Source organism: Haplochromis burtoni, unplaced genomic scaffold (genome assembly GCF_018398535.1).
Source record: "Haplochromis burtoni strain Fernald_Lab_line unplaced genomic scaffold, NCSU_Asbu1 Contig_472, whole genome shotgun sequence".
NCBI classification, from domain to species: Eukaryota; Metazoa; Chordata; class Actinopteri; order Cichliformes; family Cichlidae; genus Haplochromis; species Haplochromis burtoni.
In genome coordinates, this window is record NW_024582833.1 from 195,057 (window position 1) to 220,359 (window position 25,303).

At 47.3% G+C, this 25,303-nt stretch overlaps 2 protein-coding genes across 8 annotated transcripts in view; one reads left to right on the top strand and one right to left on the bottom strand.

The window, feature by feature from the left end:
- Positions 1–10,697, top strand: part of LOC102298190 (phosphatidylinositol 4-kinase beta) — a 17,039-nt gene extending 6,342 nt beyond the window's left edge. Inside the window, exons 5-14 of the mRNA XM_005946097.3 lie at positions 1,773–2,000; positions 2,082–2,330; positions 2,415–2,521; positions 3,325–3,429; positions 3,500–3,623; positions 3,736–3,849; positions 3,928–4,079; positions 5,651–5,783; positions 6,327–6,447; positions 7,024–10,697. Coding sequence (XP_005946159.1) covers positions 1,773–2,000; positions 2,082–2,330; positions 2,415–2,521; positions 3,325–3,429; positions 3,500–3,623; positions 3,736–3,849; positions 3,928–4,079; positions 5,651–5,783; positions 6,327–6,447; positions 7,024–7,205 — 1,515 coding nt within the window. The 3' untranslated portion in view covers positions 7,206–10,697. The remainder of the gene's footprint in view (positions 1–1,772; positions 2,001–2,081; positions 2,331–2,414; positions 2,522–3,324; positions 3,430–3,499; positions 3,624–3,735; positions 3,850–3,927; positions 4,080–5,650; positions 5,784–6,326; positions 6,448–7,023) is intronic.
- A 1,923-nt stretch (positions 10,698–12,620) lies between these two features.
- Positions 12,621–24,096, bottom strand: mindy1 (MINDY lysine 48 deubiquitinase 1). 7 transcript variants are annotated; one of them, XM_005946088.3, is made up of 12 exons: positions 24,054–24,096; positions 22,192–22,796; positions 21,869–22,114; positions 21,548–21,720; positions 19,952–20,009; positions 19,596–19,660; positions 19,324–19,482; positions 16,340–16,442; positions 16,120–16,262; positions 15,572–15,766; positions 15,349–15,489; positions 12,621–14,602 (listed from the first exon to the last, which is right to left on the bottom strand). In XM_005946088.3, the coding sequence occupies exons 2-12, from the start codon at positions 22,505–22,507 to the stop codon at positions 14,537–14,539; spliced, it is 1,665 nt and encodes a 554-aa protein (XP_005946150.1). In that variant the 5' UTR covers positions 22,508–22,796; positions 24,054–24,096; the 3' UTR covers positions 12,621–14,536. The 7 variants fall into 7 exon arrangements, 6 of the variants coding, with proteins under 6 accessions (XP_005946150.1, XP_005946149.1, XP_005946151.1 ...); XM_005946087.3 differs by having other exon boundaries at positions 23,992–24,083; XM_005946089.3 differs by lacking the exon at positions 24,054–24,096 and adding an exon at positions 23,978–24,053.
- Between the last annotated feature and the right edge of the window lie 1,207 nt (positions 24,097–25,303).

Here is a 25,303-nt window from a genome sequence, read left to right on the forward strand (position 1 = left end):
ACTATATTAGACCAGCAACACTGACCAATCTAATAAACTTAAACCTGCACCATCCTCCCTATTCTGCTATTTTACTTAGTGGAAATATTAAGCAACATAACTAACAGGGCTGCCAACTCCCAGCAAAAAAATAAATAAAAATAAAAATAGGGAACCCCCCACCCTCCACCTCGTGATGCTTAATCGACGTAATCAAGTTTAATTTAATGCACATGTTTAAAAAAAATGCACAGAAATAAATTATTTTTCAAGAATAATTGAATAGATTCAACATCTTTCTTCTACAGAATTGCAGACTGCACAGATGGTACCTTCCCAAAGGAAAAAGTACTATAGCTTACTAGGGTATATTAGACTTAATAGTTACTATATACAGTAATGGACTTCTATTCATTTTACATCAAATTAAAACTTTGGGTGTCAGATAATTATTTATTAAAAGCTCGACATTTTAAATGAGAATAAGAAAGAAAAGTATGTCCTTGTGCCCCCTTCTCCCTGTTCATGCCCTATCGGACCCCCTGGCTAAACTTTGCTAGATCCGCCCTTGCACAGTTACGTCAGCTGTAAAAAAAGATCCTGGTGTAGAAAGTAATATTAAATAAATTCTAACAGCAGCTGATCAAGCTTAAACGTGCTGCTGCTGTTCAGCCGCTGGTTTCCTCTTTCTGCTGCAAAGTGGGCCAAAAACAAAGAAGAGAGACGATCAGCTGATCATTGATCAGTTTCATGATTGAAGTAGCAGCAGGAGAGGCAGTCGCTCCATATATCTGTTGTTAAGCTTAACGTGGGAATGCGATAACTTACACACTTGCTTTACTTCTCTGGGATACCTTTCTTGGAGATGAAATGCCGGATTGGTAGCGAGGCTACAAATGCTCAACCAGACGTGCTATGGTTATGAGCCGAGTCGCCATGTCGCAAGTTTTGTGAGGTGCGTTTGTGATATTTAATGGATCGGATTACATTTTTTATTTCTCTCCGATATCCGATCCAGTAATTTAGGTCAGTATCGGACCGATACGTAATATCAGATCGGTCCATCTCTAACAGGTACTAATAATAATAATGGACTGCATTTATATAGTGCTTTTCGAAACGCTCAAAGCGAAAAACGAAAAGCAATCCTATGATGCAAATTTGCAAAGACAACAGCAGGTGCATCAAAATAAACTATTTCCAGCAGTGCAATTCGAGTTCTAAACATCACAGCAACTATTCAGAAAAGCATAAAATCAAACATGACTTATAAAAACACCAGTATAGGCTTTCAAGGCCTACAAGTTAAAAACTACATTTTCCGCGAAAATGACGTCACTTCCGGTTTTGGACAGGTAATGGCCGACATGCGATCGTTCGCGCTGACGTCTGTTTCACTGTGGGAAGTGTTACAAACAGCTGATCGGATCGGCAAAGCGTGTTTCTGGAATATTATGTTTTTGTTCCTGCAAGCGCTTTTTATGCAATTTTTGCAAAGCTTTGTGTGGAAGGAAACCGTGACCGAGGACAAGCTGATGGCATAAGTTGCAAGTACAACTCCTCCGGTTTCATATGCAAAAAAAATTATTGCGCTAGCTTACGTGGTTCAGGTTCTACAGGGATTTAAAAATAGTTACGCAAAACGGCGCGTGCTGCTCCGACCGGCTTTAAAGGGTTAAACTGCCCATTCGAGCTACTGATGAGTCACTCACATGCCTCTGTGGGCGGAGCATCAGGGAACGTGTGTGTGGTTAGAAATGATGACTCTCTGTGGGTGTTTCGTGCGTCTGCAGCCCGAGCGTCTCCGTCCTCAGAGGGAGTTCATCAAGTCTCTGCTGTGCATCGGGAAGCGTCTCGCCACGCTGCCCACCAAAGAGCAGAAGACCCAGCGTCTGATCTCCGAGCTGTCGCTGCTCAACCACAAGCTGCCGGCCCGAGTGTGGCTGCCCACCGCCGAGCACCAGCACCATGTCTGCAGGGTCCCCCATACACAGGCTGTGGTCCTAAACTCCAAGGACAAGGTGACCTCCGGTGTACCCGCCACATGTGCCAGAGAACATCTGTCCAATGTCCTCTGACTGCTGCTCCTTCTCCTCCTTTAGGCTCCATACATCATCTACGTGGAGGTGTTGGACTGCGACAGCTTCGAGACGTCTCCCGTTCCCGTTCGCATCCCAGAGACGCGGATACGCTCGGCCCGCTCCGCAGAGAACCTGGACTGCAGCACCGCAGCTAATGGCAGCAGTGGTATGACATCGGAACACAGAACGGGAAGTTTCTGCACCGTCCCAAACTACGACAACGATGACGAGGCGTGGGCCACCGATGATATCGGGCAGCTGCAGGTGGAGGTATGTGAAAGCGTCAGCATACTGCCTGCAGTAACCCTGTGTACTCTGTCCTCCCGAAGCACAGTAACAAGCATGTGTTTGCAGATGGAGGCTCAGACCAGCAGCAGCGACAACATCAGTCAGTTTTCAGTTGACAGCATCACGAGTCTGGAGAGCAAAGAGCCGGTGTTCATCGCAGCCGGAGACATCAGGTAAACAGCGGGTTGCCCTCCACAGGCGGAGGTTAGAAGCAGAAACGCGGGAACACCAGTGCTGTTTCAGGGCAGTTCAAACGAAATATTACGCCGTGTTACCCGTGGTAAGCTACGTGTAACACAAGCTAGTGTTGGTTCTGCCCAGCACGACGCCAACGTGCATGTTGGCGCTTCATGTTTACAATTTAGCGTTTCCAGGCTGTTGGCGGCCGCGGTCTCACTGTTGCTGATGCCCGCTCACTTGCAGCTTTCTGCTCTCAGCTCCTCCCCCCTTTAGGCCTTGGCGTGCTGCTCAAACAGGAGCCTCTGAGCAGCCTCGCCCACTGAACCCAGTGCACCACCCCTCCCTAGAAGCTGAGCTACAGACCACACCCCTCCACACTACAATTATGTGTTTGTAGTTTCAGTAAATTCAAGCTATAAAGGAGCTCCACAGGAATATTGAGCTGCGTTCAAAAAGAACTACCAGCAACAAAATGTGATCTGAAGTTGTTTTTAAACTAATTAAAACAATAAAGGAACCGCACCTACATAGACTGGACCTTTTTGTTAGTTATTAGTTTCCCCATAGAAGCTTTCTTTGTAGTTGCCATATTGATAGGACACCAACATCACCTGGTGTGCAGATGTAATTATGATGAGTTGTTGTCACTGTCCAGGAGTGTACATCTCTGAAGAGCAGCACGTTCAGGAACTCTTCTTTCTGAGGATGAAATGGCCTCAGCAGTCCCGTGAAGCTTCGATCTTCAGCTGTGCGTTCTGCCGTGACGCTCCGACCTGTTTTTTTTTTTTTCTTTCAGACGGCGGCTATCGGAGAACCTTGCTCACACTCCCACCGCATTCAGGAGGGACCCCGAGGACCCGTCGGCTGTTGCCCTCAAAGAGCCCTGGGAGGAGAAAGTCAGGTGGGTTTGTGAAGCCAAGCAGGTGAACGCTCCACAACGTCTTCCTCGCGCTAACGCCGTTTGTGTTCAGGCGGATCCGAGAGGCGTCTCCGTACGGCCACCTGCACACCTGGAGGCTGCTGTCGGTCATCGTGAAGTGTGGGGACGATCTGAGGCAGGAGCTGCTGGCCTATCAGGTCCTCAGACAGCTGCAGGTACAGACGCAGTACAGACACATGCACACAACGGTACAGATGCAGATACAGACGCAGTCTCCGTGTGGTTAAACTGCTTCCATGTTGAAGCCGAGTCTGTTTCCTTGGTCAGTCCATCTGGCAGCAGGAGCGCGTTCCTCTGTGGATCAAACCCTACAAGATCCTCGTCATGTCTTCAGACAGCGGGATGATCGAGCCCGTCCTCAACGCCGTCTCCCTGCACCAGGTACACAGGGAATTCTGGGAAAGTTAGTTTTCTTTGTCTATGAGACTGAAACGCAGTTTTCGTGTGTGTGTCCTCCAGGTGAGGAAGCAGAGTCAGCTGTCGCTGCTTGACTACTTCCTGCAGGAACACGGCAGCTTCACCACAGAGGCCTTCCTCACCGCTCAGAGGAACTTCGTGCAGAGCTGCGCCGGCTACAGCCTCATCTGCTACCTGCTGCAGGTCAAAGACAGGTGAGACATTCATAAAAGTTAAACAGTGACCGTTATCCCTGCTGACGAGGTTAAGACTGCTGCCTTGAGTGAGGACGGGTCTGTGGATTCGGAGGACTTTACATCAGTGATTACTAGCAACCTCAGCACATGCATTGAGAATATTGCCCCATTAACCCTCACGTCATACTTTAAATGCTGCAAAAAAGGGTGACAGCCAGCGACAGTGCACTACCAGATGAGCTGAAAGAGCTCCACGCTTGCTTTAACACCCTTAACACCAACCAACATTGAGCAATTCTACCGCAAGGTCCTGACGAGGACTAAGCCCCGAAAGCCCTGAACATCTAATAAAGAAACATAAAGAAACCTTCCAGGTCCTTTACATCCCTGCAGTTTGCATATCATCAGAACTGTTCTACTGAAGACTGTCAATGCAGCCCTCTATACATCCACCTATACACCTGTACATCCACCTATACACCTATACATACACTATAACTATACATCCACCTATACACCTATACATCCACCTATACACCTATACATCCACCTATACACCTACACATCCACCTATACATCCACTATACACCTACATCCACCTATACACCTACACATCCACCTATACATCCATCCTATACACCTACACATCCACCTATACACCTGTACATCCACCTATACACTTGTACAGTTATACATCCATCTATACACCTACATCCACCTATACACCTGTACATCCACCTATACACTTGTACAGTTATACATCCATCTATACACCTGCACATCCACCTATACACCTGTACAGTTATACATCCATCTATACACCTATACATCCACCTATACATCCATCTTACACTATACATCCACCTATACACCTTGTACAGTTATACATCCAGTCTATACACCTATACATCCACCTATACACCTGTACAGTTATACATCCACCTGTACAGTTATACATCCACCTATACACCTGTACAGTTATACATCCACCTATACAGTTATACATCCACCTATACACCTGTACAGTTATACATCCACCTGTACAGTTATACATCCACCTGTACATCCACCTGTACATCCACCTGTACACCTGTACATCCACCTGTACACCTATACAGTTATACATCCACCTATACACCTACACAGCCACCTATACATCCATCTATACAGCTATACATCCATTTATCCATCATGTGTTATGGGAACTGCACCACCAGGGCGGGACAGCAGGCTCTACAGGCTGTCATTACAGCATCACGGTCCATGTGTGGGATTGCTTTCCCATCACTGGAGGGGACGCCTTATAACAACGGGGTCCTAAAGAGGCACCCCCTCCCCCCCACAGCACACACTGCAGTCACCTGTACATCTACATTGACATCCTGCAGACTCTACTTTCTGACCACTCTCAGCTCTTTCCTATACAGTGCTTGCTCTATTTTTCTATGCTTTTTTTAAAAAAGTGTGACTTTTGTATATATTTGATTTATTTGTGTGTAGAGAAGGTAAGAATTTCCTTGCTTAGCTCTGCAGCATGTAGAGAATCCTACATGCGAATCGTTCGGTAACACCTGCTCTGATCCCCACAGGCACAACGGGAACATCCTGCTGGACTCCGAGGGCCACATCATCCACATCGACTTTGGCTTCATCCTCTCCAGCTCTCCTCGCAACCTCGGCTTCGAGACATCTGCCTTCAAGCTGACCTCGGAGTTCGTGGACGTGAGTAGAAACAGCCTGAGGATTTGTTGGAGGGAGATGATCCCGGGCAGAGGTTGATCACAATTTTGGGCTCAGGTGCAGTCTCCTGATATTTACCTGTCACTGAGAACAGACCAGCACGCAGATGGAGGGCTGCCCTGCACGTCTGGATGGGATTTTTAGCCACTCAAAGCCGACTCTCTGCTGACCCGTAGATGAATCGTTCATTTTGTTTTTGGAGCTTCAAAGTTGCTAAGGATCCTTTCTGGTGTCCGACAGCTGTCAGCAGCAGGATCAGGAGATCCCACTTGTCCTGTTCAGCATTGAGCCCTCAGCACCGCCGGTCACAGCCGGCTCGGTCGTGGTTTCTCAGCCTGGCGCTGCAGAGGTTTAGTTTTGATTTGGATGAATTTCTGTTTGATTCACGCGTGGATCGCTGAAGGACTCTAGAAATCGGGGTTTCATGGCTCCTGATGACAGAAGCTTTTATTTTGGTGGAAGAAAAGCTTCCTGTGGAGTTTAGCATGGTGGCTGTCCTGATGCCCGGTGTTTGCTGTGTTTCAGGTGATGGGCGGGCTGAACGGAGATATGTTCAACTACTACAAGATGCTGATGCTTCAGGGTCTCATCGCAGCCAGGAAGCACATGGAGAAGGTGCTGCAGATCGTGGAGATCATGCAGCAAGGTAACACCATTGCGCCTTTCTTACAGCTAAAAACGGCACACACGCGCGGCCTAAGCCTAACCCCATATTTACAGCTGTAAGTACGAGTCGCAGTCAGTCTTAGTCTGTAGGACGGGGATACTTTCTGTTCCACATCCACACCATCAGGGAACAGGTCCGGCCACAAAGTTCGTCCCTGCTGAAAACTCCAAACTTTTTATTATCCAGAACAAAAGCTCATGTTTGAGTGTGTGCAGATGATGCAGCGAGTCATGCTCCACCTAACTCCAGGCAGCAGAGGCCAAGCTAGCAGACAGCTAGCAGCTGCAGCCTACAGCCGGTTTTTGCAAATTTCGGAAACTGCCAACACTGCGTCACAGCAGCCCGGCAAGACAAAGGTTAAGGAGTTCTCTTATTGGCCCCTATAACCCTCGCAGTGAAGCTGCAACAACAAACTCATTCCTGCGTCACATCGTAGCGCTGTCGGCGACTCGGGCGGAGGTCCAGAGTGCACGAATTGACCGGTGTGGGTTTAAGGACGTGTTTGCCAGTCAGCTGTTAACAAAGTTGTTGTGCACTCTTATTTTAACCCCACAGGTTCCCACCTGCCGTGCTTCCACGGCTCGAGCACCATCCGTAGCCTGAAGGACCGTTTCCACATGTCTCTGACAGAGGAGCAGCTGCAGCTGCTGGTGGAGCAGCTCGTGGACGGGTCCGTGCGCTCCATCACCACCAAACTCTACGACTCCTTCCAGTATGTCACCAACGGCATCATGTGACCCGTCTGGACTGAGCGGTGGCCGGAGCCGGCAGACGTTTCGCTGCGCCGCCGCCTCGATGGAGCCGCCTCGTCACCGTCATCGGGGTCGAAGCGGCTGCTGGAAGACTCGATAGAGACGGAAACCACTTCATCACATCGTTTATGGATTTACATCTGCAGCTAATCGAAGCGACATCACGGCAGATTCGACTTCCTGCTGCTCGTCACACGGAAATGCGTGAACTCGTCACTGCTGTCGACTTTATTAACCAGCTCATAATCACTACTAAACTGCCCAGCAGCAGAGCGTTTACAGACACAACCACCACTACTTCACCCATCCTTCAGCTAAAAACAGCTCAATGTTTCCGATTCCACGTCTGTTGACAGGAAAACGTCTGAGAAAGGCGTTTTGTTCTTTCCAGCAAACATCCTGTAATTACAGAAGCTCCTTTTCCAAAGATAAAAGTCTCGTAATCGTAAGCCCGAGATTCCAGAAGGCGCCCTCTTTTTCCTCCCAACTTGTCGTAGTTTAAAGTGGACTCAGAGGAGAAATCCGCAGTAACTCGAGGTTGAGCCCGAGGACACGTCTGACTGGGTCGGCACGAACCTTCTCTTGACGTTTAAATGAAGTCCGAGTGGACGCGAACACCAGCAGAGGTCGAAGGAGTTTGCTCTCCGAATCAGAATGGCTACGAGGAAAAAGCACAACGTGAACTGAGCGTTCTCGGCACGCTCACAGAAAGGCTGACGTATCCACCCTCCTTTACAGATTATCGCTTTATCTTCCAGCAGCATTCCTGTTTTCACCAGACATTTCTCACAGCTCATCGTCAGCCTTGTCCCGACATTTTTAGCAACTGTAAGCGCGTCGAGGTTTGGGCAAGCTCAAATTCTTTTGTCCTGAACGTCCATTAGCCTGAGCCAGTGACCACTGCTGCTCATTTTCCTCTGTTTTATTTCATTGTATTTCACTTTTTCCTAAACTGTTATTTTACCACTTTAGCTCATTTTTCTTTCCCAAATATCTATTTAGCTGTTTGGTTTTTAACAGAGTCACTGTCATGCTAGCTATGCTAATGGAGAATTACTCACAGACTGTGGAGGAGCAAAGTCCAGAATATTTATTAGAAATATGGCCATTACTACAATAAACTACATTATTATTTTTTAATTACTAGGGGAGATGTCTTTTTAAGCTAATGTTCCTGTACTAGCTAACAAAATTAATACTTAGCTAAGGCTAATCAAAGAAATAAATGAGTCCTGTCCTCATTTCCTAATAACATTACTCTTTCACTGCTGTAGTATACAGCTTATGCTCTCTCACTAGCTAATAACCACTAAACTACTAGCAGCAGAGAGTATACGTTTATTATACACTTAAGTTGATTTTTCCCTCATTGCAGTTTGTTAGCAATTAACCTGACAGTGTCTTGGATAAAACTTTTCGCCAAGTTACTTTTTTTATTTATTCCTCTCTAAAATAAGTACTTTTTGTAACAAGATAACAAACACGCCATTTTAGTTGCTGTCTCTCTATAAGCCTACTTTCGTCTGATTGGCTGACTTGCAGTAGTCTGTAGAGGGGCAGCACTTTCTTCTGAACTGCACTTTCCGTTTAAACCTTTGACCAACTAGCATCAGCACAAAAAACACAGTAAGTTGCCTTTGAGAGCTTTTATAAAACAGTTTTGTCTTGTTAGTGTAAGAAAATACTAAACCTTTATCAATGTGACGAGTGTCTGGTGAAAAAAAATATTTACTTTCATTTTTTTTATTTTAATGTTTGTTACAACATCTTTTTAGGTCCAATTTCAATTTCTGAAAAAAAGTTACTGAAGTTGTGTTGTTCATGTGTTTCTGTCAACTCGGTGCACATGCTAGAAATTATACAGTGACAATGTCAGTGTACAGTAAGTGGCCGTTCTGAGCCAAAGGGTTCTTATCAGGAGAATTATACTTATTATTATCACTTTGGACTAAACGCGTTATTGTTATGTGAGTCTGTATTTACGTACTAAGAGCTCAGCAGTGTTCCTCTCTGATTGGCCCCAATTCCGTTGGTTAATGCTGGCCAGTCAGAAGAGGCGGTTCTGTGCACGCTGAGCTTGGGTTCTTTGAGACTGACGATCAGTTTCCTGAACACGTGAATGTTTTAGACGTGTTCTCGCTGTTGAGCGAAAGCTAGCGGTTTTAGCAGCTGCTGCTGATGTCGCTGTAATGCTGGAACACTGGCTTTATTTCAGCGTCTTACACATAGGAACGGCTTCCTGTGTATTTCTACAGTATGCACCTCTACCTGACGCACTAAATGAGAACATTTCGGATAGCGTTTGCTAGCTAACAGTTGTCATTTCTGTAAATAGCAACTTTCCCCGCTGTTTAAGGGCAGCAGCAGTTCACTGGAGGCTGGCTTTGAGCTGCAGTCCCAGTTATGACTGAAATCAAACATAAAGCATTTTTACAGCTAGCTAAACGGTAAGCTAATACAGCGTTACATTTGTAGAGATGAGCAGTTAACTGATTACATAGCTGGAGCTAATTTCAGTGAAAGAACGTGTTATAGTGGCAGTTTCCTCTAAAACGATTAAAATATAATTTTACTCTCAGATGCACTTGATTATTAGCGGGTAGCAAGACACAAAATCTTTCCAATTTGGTTAGTTATTCCATACGAATGGTAATCAGCTAACATCAGGTCGGGGCTAAAATCTGGTCACCTGAAGCTCGGACATTATCGTTTTATTTTCTGTTTTGTTTTTATTCTTGTTTATTAATGAATGTTTAACTGTGAAAAGGGGGACGCTGAGCCGGCGGACAGTGAACTGGGTCTTGGTGGAATAAAGCCAGTGTTTGTAGTAGTTTTCTGACCACTGTAAAAGGACAACCACAGTTCTGTTGTCGTGAACGCAGCGCCACGTTACCGTCTGCTAACTAGCTCACTATTTTACGTGCAGCTGTGTCTAAAGTTTACCAGATTAGCAAACGCTCTTTGCATTCTTTGTCGTTCGTTATTTGTGAATCTGTACACGAACCGAGTTTGTTTCCCGTGAGAAAAATCGATGCCTTGAGACGTACAGAAGGTACAAACTTATCAATGCAACAGGAGGGACGGTGGGACCTCAGAAGTGCTTTTTATATCCTCGGTTTGACGGCTCCAGGGACAAGTTTCAACACTCCAGTACCCCTCGCTCATCTGCATTTATTTACATTTCAAGTCTCGTCTCGGGGTGTAAGCGCTACAGAGGGGCTCTTTAAAATGTAAAATCATTGGGGAGTGATACTGCTGTTTGACAAGCTGGAGACGCCTGTAAAGTCGAGCCAAATGATGGGTTAGTTGCAGTTTGGAGGCTAGTGGGGAGAACGGATGGTTGAAACTAATCCCTGCCGCTGAACATCCTCATTGCCTTTCTGTCATCAGCTCTGAACACAGTCAGTGTGAAAAAGTGCATTTATGAAACGTTTCTGTCGTTTGTGAGGATTCTTTGTTGTTAATATTTTACTAAAACACGGAGTCATACAGCAGCCATGTTAGTGTTTGGTTTTTGAGGAATTTCTATGGGAAATGCTAACGACGCTAACGTCACGGTTAACGATACTTTTCACTGTGTGAAGAAACATTATATGAAAACACTTTGAGTGATTTCTGAGGTAATTCACAAACAGCATCATCTCAGGAGACGGGAGGAGGACGCGTGAGATCAACAATTCATTTACCCCAAATCATACCGCGTGCTTATGAAGTCGGATTATGTGGAAAAGCACTTTTATATGAAGATTAGTGTAAATAAACGAGAGCGGTGGGGTCCATGAAGCCACTGAATCATGAGGTTGACTTTATGTACTCCTGGTGATTGGGCACTCAAACGTTATTGGCCCTCTCCTGCAGCTGCTCCTCGCCTCCGACCACATTCAGAATGTTAGGCTACGTTCACTCTGCAGGTCTTACAGCTCAATTCTGATTTTTGGATCAAATCCGATTTCTTTGTCTGCTTGTTCACACTACAAATAAAATGTGACCGCAAACACGCTCTAGTGTGAACCCTCAAAGCAGCCGCATGCGCAAAGGAAGACGTCACACACAACGCGCTCAGTTTAGACCCAGAGCAACAGTATGTTTGACTGTTTCAGACTTTACGTTTCCCAATTTTGGTAAATGGTAAATGGCCTGTATTTATATAGCGCTTTACAATTTTGCTTTAAGTTATAAAGTTGTGTTATTTGCATTTGGCCTAATAATGATCCTTATTGCTGTTTTAGAGAGGAGCGGTGCTTCAAAGGATATCTGCAGATTTCTGTCAGAATCTGCAGATTATACAGAACAAATAAAATGTTCCCGTTTCTCCAACGTTGTTCCCAACAGTTTCACTGGATGGCCAGGAAGCGTTCACGATGTCTTCTCCGGCGCTGATAATTGGCGTCCGTCTTGTGTCAGTGACATAAAAGACGTATTTAATGCGACCTGACCATTAAACAGCAGTCGCTTTCTAAAACATCAGATATGTATCAGATTCAGGACCACATACGAAAGTGACCCAGATCGGATTTGTGCCGTTCACACTGCCACACTACGATCGGATACGCGTCGCACAGGGTCAAAGAAGTCGGATTTGATGCGCTTTCACCTGCAGTGTGAACGTAGCCCAAGTCTGCATCTCTGCAGCGACGTGCATTAATGTGTTGAATCGTTAAGATCCAGCTGACGACTGGAGGTGTGTCCCTGTTTCTCATCATGTAGAGTCCATCTGTCACGTCCTGACTAACTGCATGGCAACTTATTCAATAAACCTGAAACCTGCTTCTGACCTGCACCTGTGTGCTTTCTCAGTGTGTAAGATACTTACTGGTTTTAAATCACTTTTCTAACTGGTGCATAATTAACTTTAAAGAAAGTCAAATCTGAAATTTCGCATCTCATATTTTATGTTTACGAACATCTACACCAGAGGTGTCCAACTCCAGGCCTCGAGGGCCGGTGTCCTGCAGGTCTTAGATGTGTCGTTGATCCAACACTGATGATTTAAACGGCTAAATGACCTCACCATGTCCTGCAGTTCTCCAGAAGCCTGGCAATGAATTAATCATGTGATTCAGGTGTGCTGACCCAGGGTGAGCTCTAAACCCTGCAGGACACCGGCCCTCGAGGCCTGGAGTTGGACGCCTCTGATCTGAAAGACTCTTCTCTTTAAAGTAAGAAAATAACAAAAATAAAAAAAGTCACAATTCGGATTTTTCTATGATCACAGGCGTCCATAACAATGTTGGTCTGCATTCTGGTTTGTTTCCTATAAACTAAATTTAAAAAAAGTTTGCCAACTAATCAGTTGTAAAGGCGATGGTGTTCAAATGTTTGAAATTGTCTGTGGTGATCCAGAATAACAAGAACAAAATCCGCATGTTAATGTTTGTGAACAAATCCATGAAACTGAAGTCAAATTCAGAGTTTTTATTGACGATCTGACAGGACGGCAGATTAAACAAAGCCTGAACAGAGCGGCGGGCCAACAGTCACACCAAAGAAAGCTAAATTAAGAAATAAAATACCACAGACGATAAAAACATGGAGGTGACGTCCAGGTATGAAAAAAATAAGCCAGAGAGAAAGTGCCTGCGTTCTATCTGAAGGCCACCAGATGGCGATAGCTGTAGCTGCAAAGACTTCAGGCCCTATAGAGGTGAGTAGACTCTGCATGGGTGATTAATGACACACGAACAAATCTGCGAAATGTGGACCCGCCTGGTTTCAAAGAGGTTACGTGAACTGCTGTGACGATCTCACTAACCAGCAGGTGGCGTCAGAGTAGGTACGTCCATCTTTTTGCCGTTCGTGCCCAAAACCCTGACAGGCATGACGGGAACGCTGTTGTGGCGTTAAACAAGTTCTTAATTCTTTGTTTGATCTGAAGAAGAAACTGCACCAAGTCTGAACTCAGACGAACAGTTCGCAGGTTTTCACCTCAAACGTCCTGAGTTTTAGGTTTGTTTCCAAAGCAGATTTAAGAGAAAATATAGAAAACAGCCACGACGTCACGGCTGGTCTGTCCACTCACTGTGAATGACGTCCACAAAATCATTTACAGGTAAAAGTTTTATATCAAGACTTTAGTTCAAGTTAAACTGAGTCACTGCAAGTGAAGAGGACAAAATGAACCAGTGACTCAATCATGAATCTGTGGGACATGGAACTCAAGGCGCGTTTACATTTGTTCCTTTAAGCCAAATTTATTGGTGATGAAATCAGTCGCGGTTAATGTTTACAGAAAAACAAAAACTCAGTGATATTAAAATGTTTTTTTTTTTTACGTGTTTAATCCAAACTTTGATGTCATAATTTGGTCAAATGTCACAACCGTGACGACCTCGTTTTAATCTGCAGGGAAACAAAGAACCAGTCGGAGAATCACAGGATCTTATTTTTCTTTCACAACTTCAGACTGAATATTTGGGAGGTTCTGGTCAAACTGGTCCCAGGAAACACCAGTGAAAGACCCGTTTTTAGCTAAAGCAGCGCTACGGAGCCGTCACATTCGAGGTTAATAATGGCCTGCCATGTCACATCACCATCGGCTCCTTCAGTCAGGCCAAACAGACAAACCCTCATTTTTCCGTCCTCGTCGTGGGAACACGATGTCATGGTTTAACTTTCACGGCGCCAAATTACAACAACAGTTGCCTGAAGGTGCTCGTCAGCTACAGTGGACAGTAATACACACAGCACAACAGCTCTCAGATGTTCATCTTTAATTACACTTACTTTCAATAATTTGGAGGAAACATCCATTCTTAACATTTTGTTTTGTCCTAGTCTGGGATCTTTGTGATGTCACAGAGGGCATATCCTTACACAGAGCCAGCAGCTTTCAGGTCGTTTGGTTTGTACGAAGTTAAATTTGTCCGAGTTTGAAAGAGGCAGGAATCATGTTTCCATTCGTTTCAGGAACTTCAACCGCAGCCACAGGAGGAGGCGGGGTTAGCAAGCACTGGGTTAAAGGGGGAGGAGCTAAAACATTTTGTTTCCGACCGTTTTAGCTCCTCCCCTTTAAGACTTTACTGATTGGCCAACTTCAGGAAGCCTACAGAGGAGTAGGAGCTGCGAAATAACATAGTTGCAGAGTCATAGGTCGTTGTTTCAGCCACAGCTCCGTCTGATCACTTCATCGCTGTCCGATATTTATTAATGGTTAATAAAGACATTGGCGAAGAGCGGGTCCTAAAGACCTTTGACCTGTGAAACAAAGGGGAAGCTGGGAGGTTTGGCATCGAACGTGACCCCTCACCCGCCCGCCGCAGACACACAGGAGTCTGACGGCGTGACAGACGACAATGATGGCGGCGTTGCTGAAGAGTCTACAGGAGGACGCAGTCTGAGTCCTTGTCTCTTCTCCTGGATTGCTGTGCCCCCTGACCTCTGACCTGGAACACCGTAACAATAACACAGTGTAATCACCTCATGTCACGGTTATTATTGTCACATTATTGAGATCAATAAAAAATCTTTTCATGGTGACTAACATTTACGTGGCAGTCAGAGAACTACTTATTCTAATATTTCACACTCGTCTTCTGAATGCTAACTCAGGTGTTTTAAAGTGGACATGAAACTATGTGCATGAAGGCTCACTGACACCTGCTCTCAGACACTGATGTAACTCAGCCGGGTTTAACAAATAAGTGCTGAAAGTTTTAAAAACAGCGCCCTCTCCTGTCAGTACGCAGCGTGACATCACGTGGTTGGCTAACAGACTGAGCTAACAAGCGACAGGATCGATACCTCAGAGGAAAGGACAGTGAAGCTGACCATCAGTGTGAGGGGATCACTGTAGCGCTGCAGCAGTCAGTTCATGTTAAACCAGGATCTACTGTCACTTTACTGTCTGTGTGTGCAGCAGGAAGTGGCTGTTAGCTCTGTACAACACTTTATAAATCAGGACTGTGGAGGAGAGCCTGAGTCAGGTGACAGGTGGTTACCAGAGCGACGAGCTGGGCTCCGTGATGTAAACAAGTCTTCACGTGCAGAGTTTCATGCCCCCTTTAAGGTTCCGGTTCCACACCAATGATTCAGTGTATCCTGTTTGAGACCTGATTTTGGATTAAGGTGTGATAGCAGTGGCCTACAAGTGCCGCCCACAGTCTGCCGGCTTGTCTCCAGGTGAGCTTACCTGCTGCACTGAACCCTGTTGCTGGAGTTGCTGCTGTTGCTGATATTCCTCCTGCTGGAGCTGCCGGGCCAACTCCAGGTCACTGAGGGGCCCTGGGGCCCCGCCCTGCTGCTGCTGCAGGGACACTGCCACAAGGTAGTCCTGACACCCACAACAACACCCATCAGAGACGTGCTAACGGGCCAAAGTGCTCGGTGGCAACGATATTACCTGGTGAGCTCACCTGGTCAATTTGCCGCTGCTGCTCCTGGGCGCTGGGTGGCAGGTGGGGGGTGGGTGGAGCTCTCTGAGGAGGATGACACAGCCGGAAATCGGAGTCGCAGAAGTTTCCATCACCCTCGACGTTATGAAGCGACTCCCAGACCACAGACTCCTCCTGCAGGAAGCCTTGATCCGTCACTAGCAGGTACAGGTGCCCCTGAGAGAGGAGACAAGTGCATTACCAGCCCCACCTTGTGTCTGGTCGTGGTACTGCAGTGTGTACAGCCCCACCTTGTGTCTGGTCGTGGTACTGCAGTGTGTACAGCCCCACCTTGTGTCTGGTCGTGGTACTGCAGTGTGTACAGCCCCACCTTGTGTCTGGTCGTGGTACTGCAGTGTACAGCCCCACCTTGTGTCTGGTCGTGGTACTGCAGTGTGTACAGCCCCACCTTGTGTCTGGTCGTGGTACTGCACTGTGTACCAGCCCCACCTCTTGTCTGGTCGTGGTACTGCACTGTGTACAGCCCCACCTTGTGTCTGGTCGTGGTACTGCAGTGCGTGTAACCCCACCTTGTGTTTGATCATGGTACTGAAGTGGTTGTTCCTGAAGAACACTGAGATCTCGCCCTCTCTGGCCGTCGCGTTGAGCTCACACAGGCCGTGATACGACAGCTGAGTCGCCGTCGACTCCAGAAACTGCTCCGCCACCAGGCCTGCCCGGCACAGACGTGCACAATTATTATGTTCGGGCCATCGTGTACATATTGGGTACTGTGCACAAACACGTTACCTTCACTGACTCGGCTGCTTTCTGCAGAGTGTTTGTAGTCAATGATTTTCTCCACCAGTTGGTTGTAGCTCAGTTTGCCCACAGCAGCCACCATCTCTGGACTCTGAACACACAATCAGGAATTTTACATCATTCTGTCCTGTGGGCGGCCACAGAGAGTCTGACTGATCACGCCATGTGACAAAAAATAAAAATCCCACATGGACATTAAAAACCTGCAATCATGCCACTTCACTGTGCAGCATCATCAACATTACACGTCACACTCCAGACAGACAATGAAGGAGAGAAACACTTAAACCGATGTTAACTATGATATGAAAACATGTTACTACAAAAGATGTTCATGTGTTACTCAAATATGACAGATTAACGTCCGCTAAACTAAAAGTGTGTCGTGCAATATGAATGACGCACGCTTGACAGCCACTTCAGTTCAAACTAGGGGTGGGTGATATAAACGATATAAATTTGGCCTACGATAGAGATTTTGACTATACCGTTCTACCGCGATAGCGCATGTTGATGATGTCATCAAGCTGCGCCCGTTTTGGTCGAAAGCATCGCAGCGGCTACAACCATTATCATCTGCAAATTATGGTGGGCGACAGTCACAGTAAAGAGATTAAGCACTGTTGAAATGTGGGGAAAGCCAAAAACTGCGCTTCCTCCACTTCCGTAACATTGATTCATTAATGTTGAATTCTCTCACAGCTGCTCTGTTCCCATGTTGTTGCAGTATATTAATAACTAACCTCGTATTGTGGATGAATGATCTCAGTTGTTCTCCTGACTGAAGTTTGGCCCGTGTACAGCATCCTGCTATGCGACTGCATTTGTCCCTGACCACCAGAATCCCTCACGTTAACTTTGATCGAGTGGAAAAAAAGTTAGGGTTCATCCTCCAGCTTCACTGTGCTAATGTTATGCTAACATAGCTGTGTCGCTAGCAATCACGTTGCACAACATTGTATACCAGCTAGCCCAACTTCAGTAACCCTGCAAACGTCACTGCTGTTTAGTTTTCTGTCTTCATTTATGTTGGAAGTGGTAGCAGAGCTGTACGTTTGAATTAGTTTCAAAAATCTCTCAGTCAGAACATGCTATATCATGTTTAGGTGGAAACCAGTGAACTAACTTCCTGTTAACTTCTAACTCAAATTCAATAACTTCTGTTTTCATGCCTGGATGTTAAACTTAATTGTTACACCTGGTAAAGCAGCAACGCTGATGATTTTATTAGAGATGAAAGAATTTAGACAGTTTTTAACTCTCAGTGTTCGTTTGACTTTGGGACCAGAAGCGGACGGAGTTTTGGACCTAGATTACTCCGTGAAGCTCCTCCCTACGGCAGCCGTAATGCTCTGACAATCCATCAAGCAGTGCGGCTTACCAAAGTTGTACTAAAACATTTTAACAGAGGTCTGTTAAAATCGGTTCGAGGTCAGTAAGCACAACCAGAATTCATACATAAGGCACACTCTCGATTTTTGAGAAAATGAAAGGATTTTAAGTGTGCTTTATAGTGTGGAAAATACGTTATACAGAAGAAAAGAATATATCGCGATATATATCGTTACCGCACATGCTTCAAATTATATCGCGATATGAATTTTAGGCCATATCGCCCAGCCCTAGTTCAAATCTAAAAATAAGAAAACAATAAATTACACATCCGTTTTTTTCCGCTCATCTGAAGTTGGGTCGTGGGGGCAGCAGCAGGGAAGCAGGGCCCTCCCTCTCCACGCCACCCCCAGTTTATCCGGGGACACGTGAGACGTTCCCAAGCCAGCCGAGATGTAATCTCTCCAACGTGTCCCGGGTCCAAGCCCGGGCCTCTTCCCGGTACGACATGCCTGGCAGGAACACCGTGCCCAGGAGGCGACAGCCTTAGCTGCCTCCTTGTGATGTGGAGGACTAGTGGCTCTGCTCTGAACCCCTCATAACGACTGAACACTCTCCTAAGGGAGAGCCCGTCCTCCTGACGGAGAACCGCTGTTTGTAACTACGATCTTATTCTAACAAAGAGATGAGATTAACAGGTGTGTCATCAACGATGCGCCGTCCGGTGGCAGATAGCTGCATAACATTTAAGATGATATTTTACCAGCATCAGGAATCAATTAACATTTTAACAACTAGGTTAAACAACTAGTAAGTCTGGCACCGACCAACACTTGACTTTTGTTACGGCCCAAGCGTTGCCTGTGTGGGCGTGTCCTACCGTCTCTCCTGCCTCAGCTGCCACCTTTTGAACAGCTCACTCCTTTCAGCAATTAAAAGTATTTCAGGTGAGCTCTGGTGCCATGTTAGTGCTTGCAGGTAGTGAGCTGTGTTTTGTGATTGTTTGCTCCTGCTTGGTGGAGAGGACTGTGTTTGGTCACCAATCCTTTTTTGACTTTTCAGTTTACTGACCAACGCTTGAGTTTTGTTCTGCTTCTTTAAATGTTGATAGCGGCTCGTCTATCTCTTTTAGTTCAGTTACTAATAGAAGCAGTCAGCTGTCACCTAAGGCATGAAGACGCTAGGACACGCCCACACAGGCAACTCCAGGAGGCCCAGCTGAGGCCGTAACACTTTTTCCAGACAGTTTATTAATATTCATGTTTATTAATTTGTTCATATTTTCTTTCATTCTATAAATATTCTGTTTTCTAAACATCCTGATATCTTTCTGTCTATTGTGTTGATAATTTAATGTCAGAACATTTTATTAATTTTCTTGCTTCATCTGCAGCTCTATCAGCCAATCAGCTGACGGTACCCATGGGGATTGGCTGAACGAGCCAATCACCTGCTTTATCATACAGAGCATTTTATCCAGAGCTCACACAGGTTCGGGAGAAACTCCGGGGTTTGATCCCTTGCTCAAGAGTACTTCAACAAGCAGACTGGAAGAGTTGAGGGTCAAACCGCTGACTTTGCATTGTTAAAACCTCGTTAAGGACCTGGACAGTCCTGCGTTTACGCTCACACACACTCACCTGAGGGTCGACCAGCCAGCCGTGGTACAGTGGGATGTTCAGCAGGTCGAACACGATGCACTCGGGCGTGTATTCAAAGTCCGTGACGCCAGTGAAACGCACATTGACGTCCAGCCCCGTAGACAGCTTCGGGAGGACCGCCATGGCGTCGCTCATGTTCTGCAAACACACACGCCCACGTTATGGTCTCCTCCCCAAAACGGCGTGCTAATTGAAAGCGTGTATGGGACGCTGAGATCCAGAACCAGCATGTCCGTGTGCTTCCTTGGTACCTGCTGGAAGTTGAGCTCCATGCCGTCGGCCTTCTGTCTGGGAGTGACGGACAGCACACACTCTCCTGAACAACGCACACACAGGAACATCGTCAGCAGGACAGCCCGCCACGACCTGACCAGCTCAAACACTCACAGGTGAGAATCCTGGTTTAACCCGACGTGTTGCAGACCGTGTACCATGTGACCTCCGCGGACAGCTTCATTCTCGACAGCTGTGCCAGGAGCGAACTCATCGTCTACTTAACGTGGACCCTCCACGTTTACGAGTGAGCGCCCCGCCTCCTGCTCGTGCTACCCGGCACGTTTAATTTCATCATCGATACGTTTGATACATTACCCACAGTCGCTCTTACCCAGGTGAGCCATCAGGTCCTCGGTGGTGACCACCTCAGTCTGAGCAGGAAGCTTGGCCTGCGGCGCGGCACACACACACACACACACACACACACACACACACACACACACACACACACACACACACACAGTTACAGGTCAGTTCATTTATAAACTTTATCAAGCGTGAGCGCCGGTGTCTCCTCTTCTGTCCCTCACTAAAAGAGATCAAAGCTGTTTACGACGACACAGACGTCTGCACAGTTACATCATTTTAGAGTGCTCTGATTGGTTCTCAGAGGAACATCTGAAACCACGGTCTACATAACGGTTCATCCAAAGTGTCTCATTAGCTGCTCAACCACCTGAGGCCAGCGGCCGCCACAGGCGAAGCACAGGTGAACCCACAGCACCGGATTCACGTACACCACATGGTTCTAACAGTTAACTTCCTGTTGCCACTAGGGGGCGCTGTGAGTGTTATTGACTATTCTAGATGCGTCCAGGTGTAGATCCCAACAAGCACGGGAAGTCTGGGAGAACACTTATAAGAGCTTCATGCACTGCAGCGCAGCAGACACACCCTTCCAACGAAAAGTCAAAGGCTTTGTGATTTAATGCCGCCACCGCCGTCTTCGGGGCGACCTGTCACAACAGCCCGGTCCAACATCTTCGAGGGGCTCATCCTGGTACTGTGACAGCGCGCATGGGAACTATCCATTATCGGTAGAATCTATACTTACTGATCAGATTCGTTATCGATTCTCCGCTTTGAGGGTGACCGTCATCACTAAGCAGCACATCTAAGACCTTCATGCAGACTAATTTCATGCTGTGGGCCACATGTTTGTTTGTTGAGACTCGATAACGAATCTGATCAATAAGTATAGATTCTATTGATAATGGAATCAGAATTGCTAAATTCTTATTACGTCCCACGCCTGCTGTCACAGTACGAGGACGAGCTCCTCGCAGATGTTGCACCAGGATGATGCGACAGCTTGTTACCTGTTGAAGTTCAGGTGCTAGCTGCTAGGCTCTGGTCTGCATACACTGAGCTTTAGCATCACTCTTGTTCTTGGCTGGCTTAGCGTTAGCATATTGTCTGACTAGCTTAACGTTAGCATGCTCTCTGTGCAGATGTGGGCACAGAGCTGAACTTGTGCTTGAACTTTAGCATCGCGTTCGCGTCCTTTTGTGCAGTAAAAACAATTTCAAGGACCTGAACTACTAGGAAAGGGTTCTCCCATGCCTTCTAACGAGGCCAGCTTCCCTGGGAACCAAAGCCACCTTTCAGCTGCTAGAAATCTGATTTGAACCTTTCCCGTCTTCGGCGCAAGTCTGAGCATGACAACAACGAGCTCAGACCGACTGGAACCTGGGAGCTCTGAGCCCTGCCCTTCCAAACAGCTGGAACACGTAACATGCACCTCCAGGTTCTTATGTTACCATGACGACGCAGACAGGAAACACCTGCCCTGACTTCCTGAAGGTTCTCAGGCAGGTGTTTGCGTACCTGCGTAGTGCAACTTGTTGTCTTTAGATTTGTGTGCTGCAGCTGGGTGGAGATGAACATCCACCTGCCGCTCCGCCCTTTAAATGATGGTGATTCTCACCTTCCAGCGCAGGAACAGCGTGTTCATGATGGCCAGCAGGGGGCAGGGTCCGTTCTCACTCTGGGTGATGATGGGTGTCTTCTTCTCCTTCCAGGTGATCCACTTCACCAGGTAATACGCTGGCATGGAGGGCCCAGGCTCCGGTGCCGCAGCAGGAGGAGCAGCAGCACCCCCTGTGGAGAGGGGGAGAACTGCAGTCACACTCAGCTAAACAAAGTTACATTTATTTGGAGTACTAAGGTGTCATCCCAAAATAAACCCAGAGAAGAAGTGCAGTCAGGCACCAGGCTGAGCACAGTTTCAGTAACATGGACGCCTCACCGGCAGCTTCCAGCGCCGCCTCGTCCTGCAGACTCGGGACCTCGGTGGATGGCGAGCAGCCCTCCGCACCCAGCGCCGAGTACGACGACGACAGGCCGTCCTCCACATCCAGGGAGTTTCCTGTTGTCACGACCCCATCCGACAGCTCCAAGCTGGGGATGGAGAATGATGCCGAGTCCGTGGACTCCAACTGGTCATCTGAGCCACCCGCTGTCGCCACCGAGGAGCTTTCCTCCACGTACAGACCTGCGGACAATAGAAGCACCATGAGGGATCCTCTGAGCATCTTAGGCCCTGCCCTTCACCCATGTCTCCTCCTCTACCTGGTCCTGACCCAGCCTCCGTGGGTTCCTCTGTGGTGGTGGCGATTGTTAGAGTCATGTTTTCAGATGATGGACTTGGCGATGATTCTGGCGGCGTGGGTGTGGCCTCTTCCTCCTCCTCCATCGGGACCTTGGCGAGCACAGGGCTGTCAGCGGCGCCGCCACTTGTGTTGGGGATGTCAGCTCTGAGGTGCGCTGGTGTCACGCTTAAGGTGCATTCTTTGGAGAAAGTCTGTGAGCTGACAGTGGGCTCCTCTGAATCGCATTTCATCTCCAGGTCAGCGATGGCGGCAGGCTGCTCCCTGGACTCCTCCATGATCAGCTGACGGCTTCACAGGCACGACTCCGTATGACAACACGTGGAGAGAGATGACTTAGACGGACGTGGTCACGAGAGAAACTAGACCTCAGCATCGGGTGGCTTTAAGACAGCAGGAGGTGCTCCAACATGGCCACCAGGAGACCGTCACGAGAGAACAATCACCTGCCCGCCGCCTGCCAAGGGTGTTGGAAAACAGACACACCGGTCTACCTGAGAGCAACCATGGCTGCAGGAAATCTGAGCAGAGAAGAGACGCAGCACGGCCCTCTGACATCAGTCACACCTGAGGAGGAAACACAGAAGAAGAAGTCAGCAAACACACGTGTGTGTGTGTGTGTGTCTGAGTTGTGGAGTTAGCTCAGAGCTGTGTGCAGCCATGAGGCTGATTTAAAGATGGATTCCGAGTGACGGTGCAGCATCACCTCCATCCACTAATTTCTCAGATCTATGACATCACAGAAACATTGTGTGTGCCTCACAGGTGTAAACTCCGATAAACATCTGCACACTCTCCACTTGACGGTCAACACTGCACATCCACCCTCAGCTGTTTGAACGGAAGCAGCTCCCCCCAAGCTGTGGGGTACAGCTGTGACCGTGAGAGAAGCAGGGGTGTGGCTGAGAACGCAGACCGACACCTGGACCGCTGCTGTACACCTGAGCTCCGAGCCTTACAGGTGACCTGTACTGGGGGGGCGGCTGCTTCGCTCCCAAGATCGACGTGAAGGATAGTTGTTTCCCATGATGCTCCTCAATTAGGTGAGAAGAGTTCAGCGGTGACCTACGCTCGCACACACACGGGTGGCAGCCTCAGCTGACCCCGGTCTTGCGGAGCGGCCGGTTAACCCCGCCACCCCCCTCCCGAAAACCGATCAGCTTTCCGGGTCCGGAGCGGATCGGCGGAGAACGCTGACGCTGGCAGATGAACGCGCGTGCTACCTGTTTACATTCCTCTCCGCCAGGTTCATAGGTCCCGCCCACCGTCCGTCCACATCCGCTAAGCTTCAGCAGCCTACGCTGCCTGTTAGCCAACTGGCTAGCTGTGAACTTTTTCTGTCGTAAAATTGTCATTAATGTTCACGCGCAGCAGCTCGTGAGGGCCCGGGAAGAAACGCAGAGAAACCAAACAAGCGGAACTCCGAGCGGAGCGGGAAGCCGCTTCAACACGAACCGTACAGATGTTACACACCGCGTTAGCTTAGCATGAGCTAGCTGGCACTGACAGCCAAACGCGATAAGACTTTAACTTTATGTCCTTTTTGGTCTCTGAGCGGGGCAGCATTCACAGCCACAGCGGCGCACTCACCTCTCAGACCGCGGGCACGCGCTGTCGGGTTCGGCCAATCAGAAACATGAAGAAAATAAAACGTTACAAACAAAATGTGACGTTTTCACAGCTTCAACTCGCGTCGTACCCTCCTGACAGAGCAACTTCTGCTCGGTATACGTCACGTCCGGTCTCACCTTCGCTCTCTCACCTTATTCCACAGAGTGCGTTACATCTGTGGACCACGGTAACATGGGCGGGCGGTGCGCTCACCTTTGACTGTTTTCGTACAAACCCCGCCTCCATTACCCAGGCTTCACGAATCGAGCCGAGGTGGACCGAAAACTGGGCAGGGAGAGTCTATCCAGTTGACTCCGCCTCCAATCCAACCAACCAGACGTGAAAGTGTTCTGTTTTGTTTTATTAGAATTTGTTTATTATTTCAAGTACATATACAAAAATGGCAACTAGAGCTGCATAAATTCAATGGATACAATGAATTGCCAGAAGGAGTGATTACAGTAACAATATAACCACATAAAACAGAGATAATGAATGTTGACAGTGACATAGATGTGTACACATGTCTAACATGCAAAGTTGAGTGAAATGCTGCCCTTTAGATAAACAAAAACAAACAACAAAGGGTAAATATATTATAAGATAAGATAAGATAATATGACCTTTATTAGTCCCACGGGTGGGAAATTTGTTTTGTTACAGCAAAAGTGCAAAGTTATGTAGCAGAAATTAGAAAACACTGGAATGCAATAAAATACAATAGAATAAAATAAAATACTATATACAATAGAATAAAATAGAATAGAATAATATATACAATAGAATAAAATAGAAATACAAATGCTATATACAACTGAGTAGGAAAATACAAAAATACAACTTCGTCAGAAGAAGAATTGCACAAGAATTGCACATATAGCAGTCTTATTGCACATGTGTGGGTTAGTGTGTTTGATCAGCTGCAAAAGTCTTTGTTGTGGAGTCTGACAGCAGTGGGGAGGAAAGACCTGCGAAATCTCTCCGTCCCACACCGTGGGTGCCGCAGTCTCCCACTGAAGGAGCTGCTCAGTGCTGTCAGAGTCTCCTGCATGGGGTGGGAGATGTTGTCCAACAGGGATGACAGCTTAGCCACCATTCTCCTGTCACTCACCACCTCCACTGGGTCCAGAGGCCACACCATAGAAGATGGCTGAGGCCACCACAGAATCATAGAAGGTCTTCAGGAGTAGGCCCTCCACTCCAAACAACCTGAGTCTCTGCAGCAGGTACAGCCTGCTCTGCCCTTTCCTGTAGAGGGCGTCTGAATTATGAGTCCAGTCCAGTTTGTTGTTCAGATGAACACCAATGTTTCAATTATCCATAATTCAGGGGGTTGTGAAGCTCATTTTGTAACCGGAAGGTCGCCAGTTCGACCTCCGCATACACTGACGGCCTCTGACTGTAAAGTCATGTTAATGTCATGTTAAGCATTTTGTTAACAAGGCGAGAGTGTTGGGGAGTAA

Excerpts from the sequence above, each read along its gene's own strand:
- mindy1 (XM_005946088.3), bottom strand. The coding sequence starts at position 22,507 with ATGGAGGAGTCCAGGGAGCAGCCTGCCGCCATCGCTGACCTGGAGATG. Across the intron at positions 16,443-19,323 it reads GCTGGCTGGTCGACCCTCAG|AGTCCAGAGATGGTGGCTGC; the intron begins GTGAGTGTGTGT and ends TTGTGTGTTCAG. Across the intron at positions 15,767-16,119 it reads GTACCATGATCAAACACAAG|GGGCACCTGTACCTGCTAGT; the intron begins GTGGGGTTACAC and ends CTCCTCTCTCAG.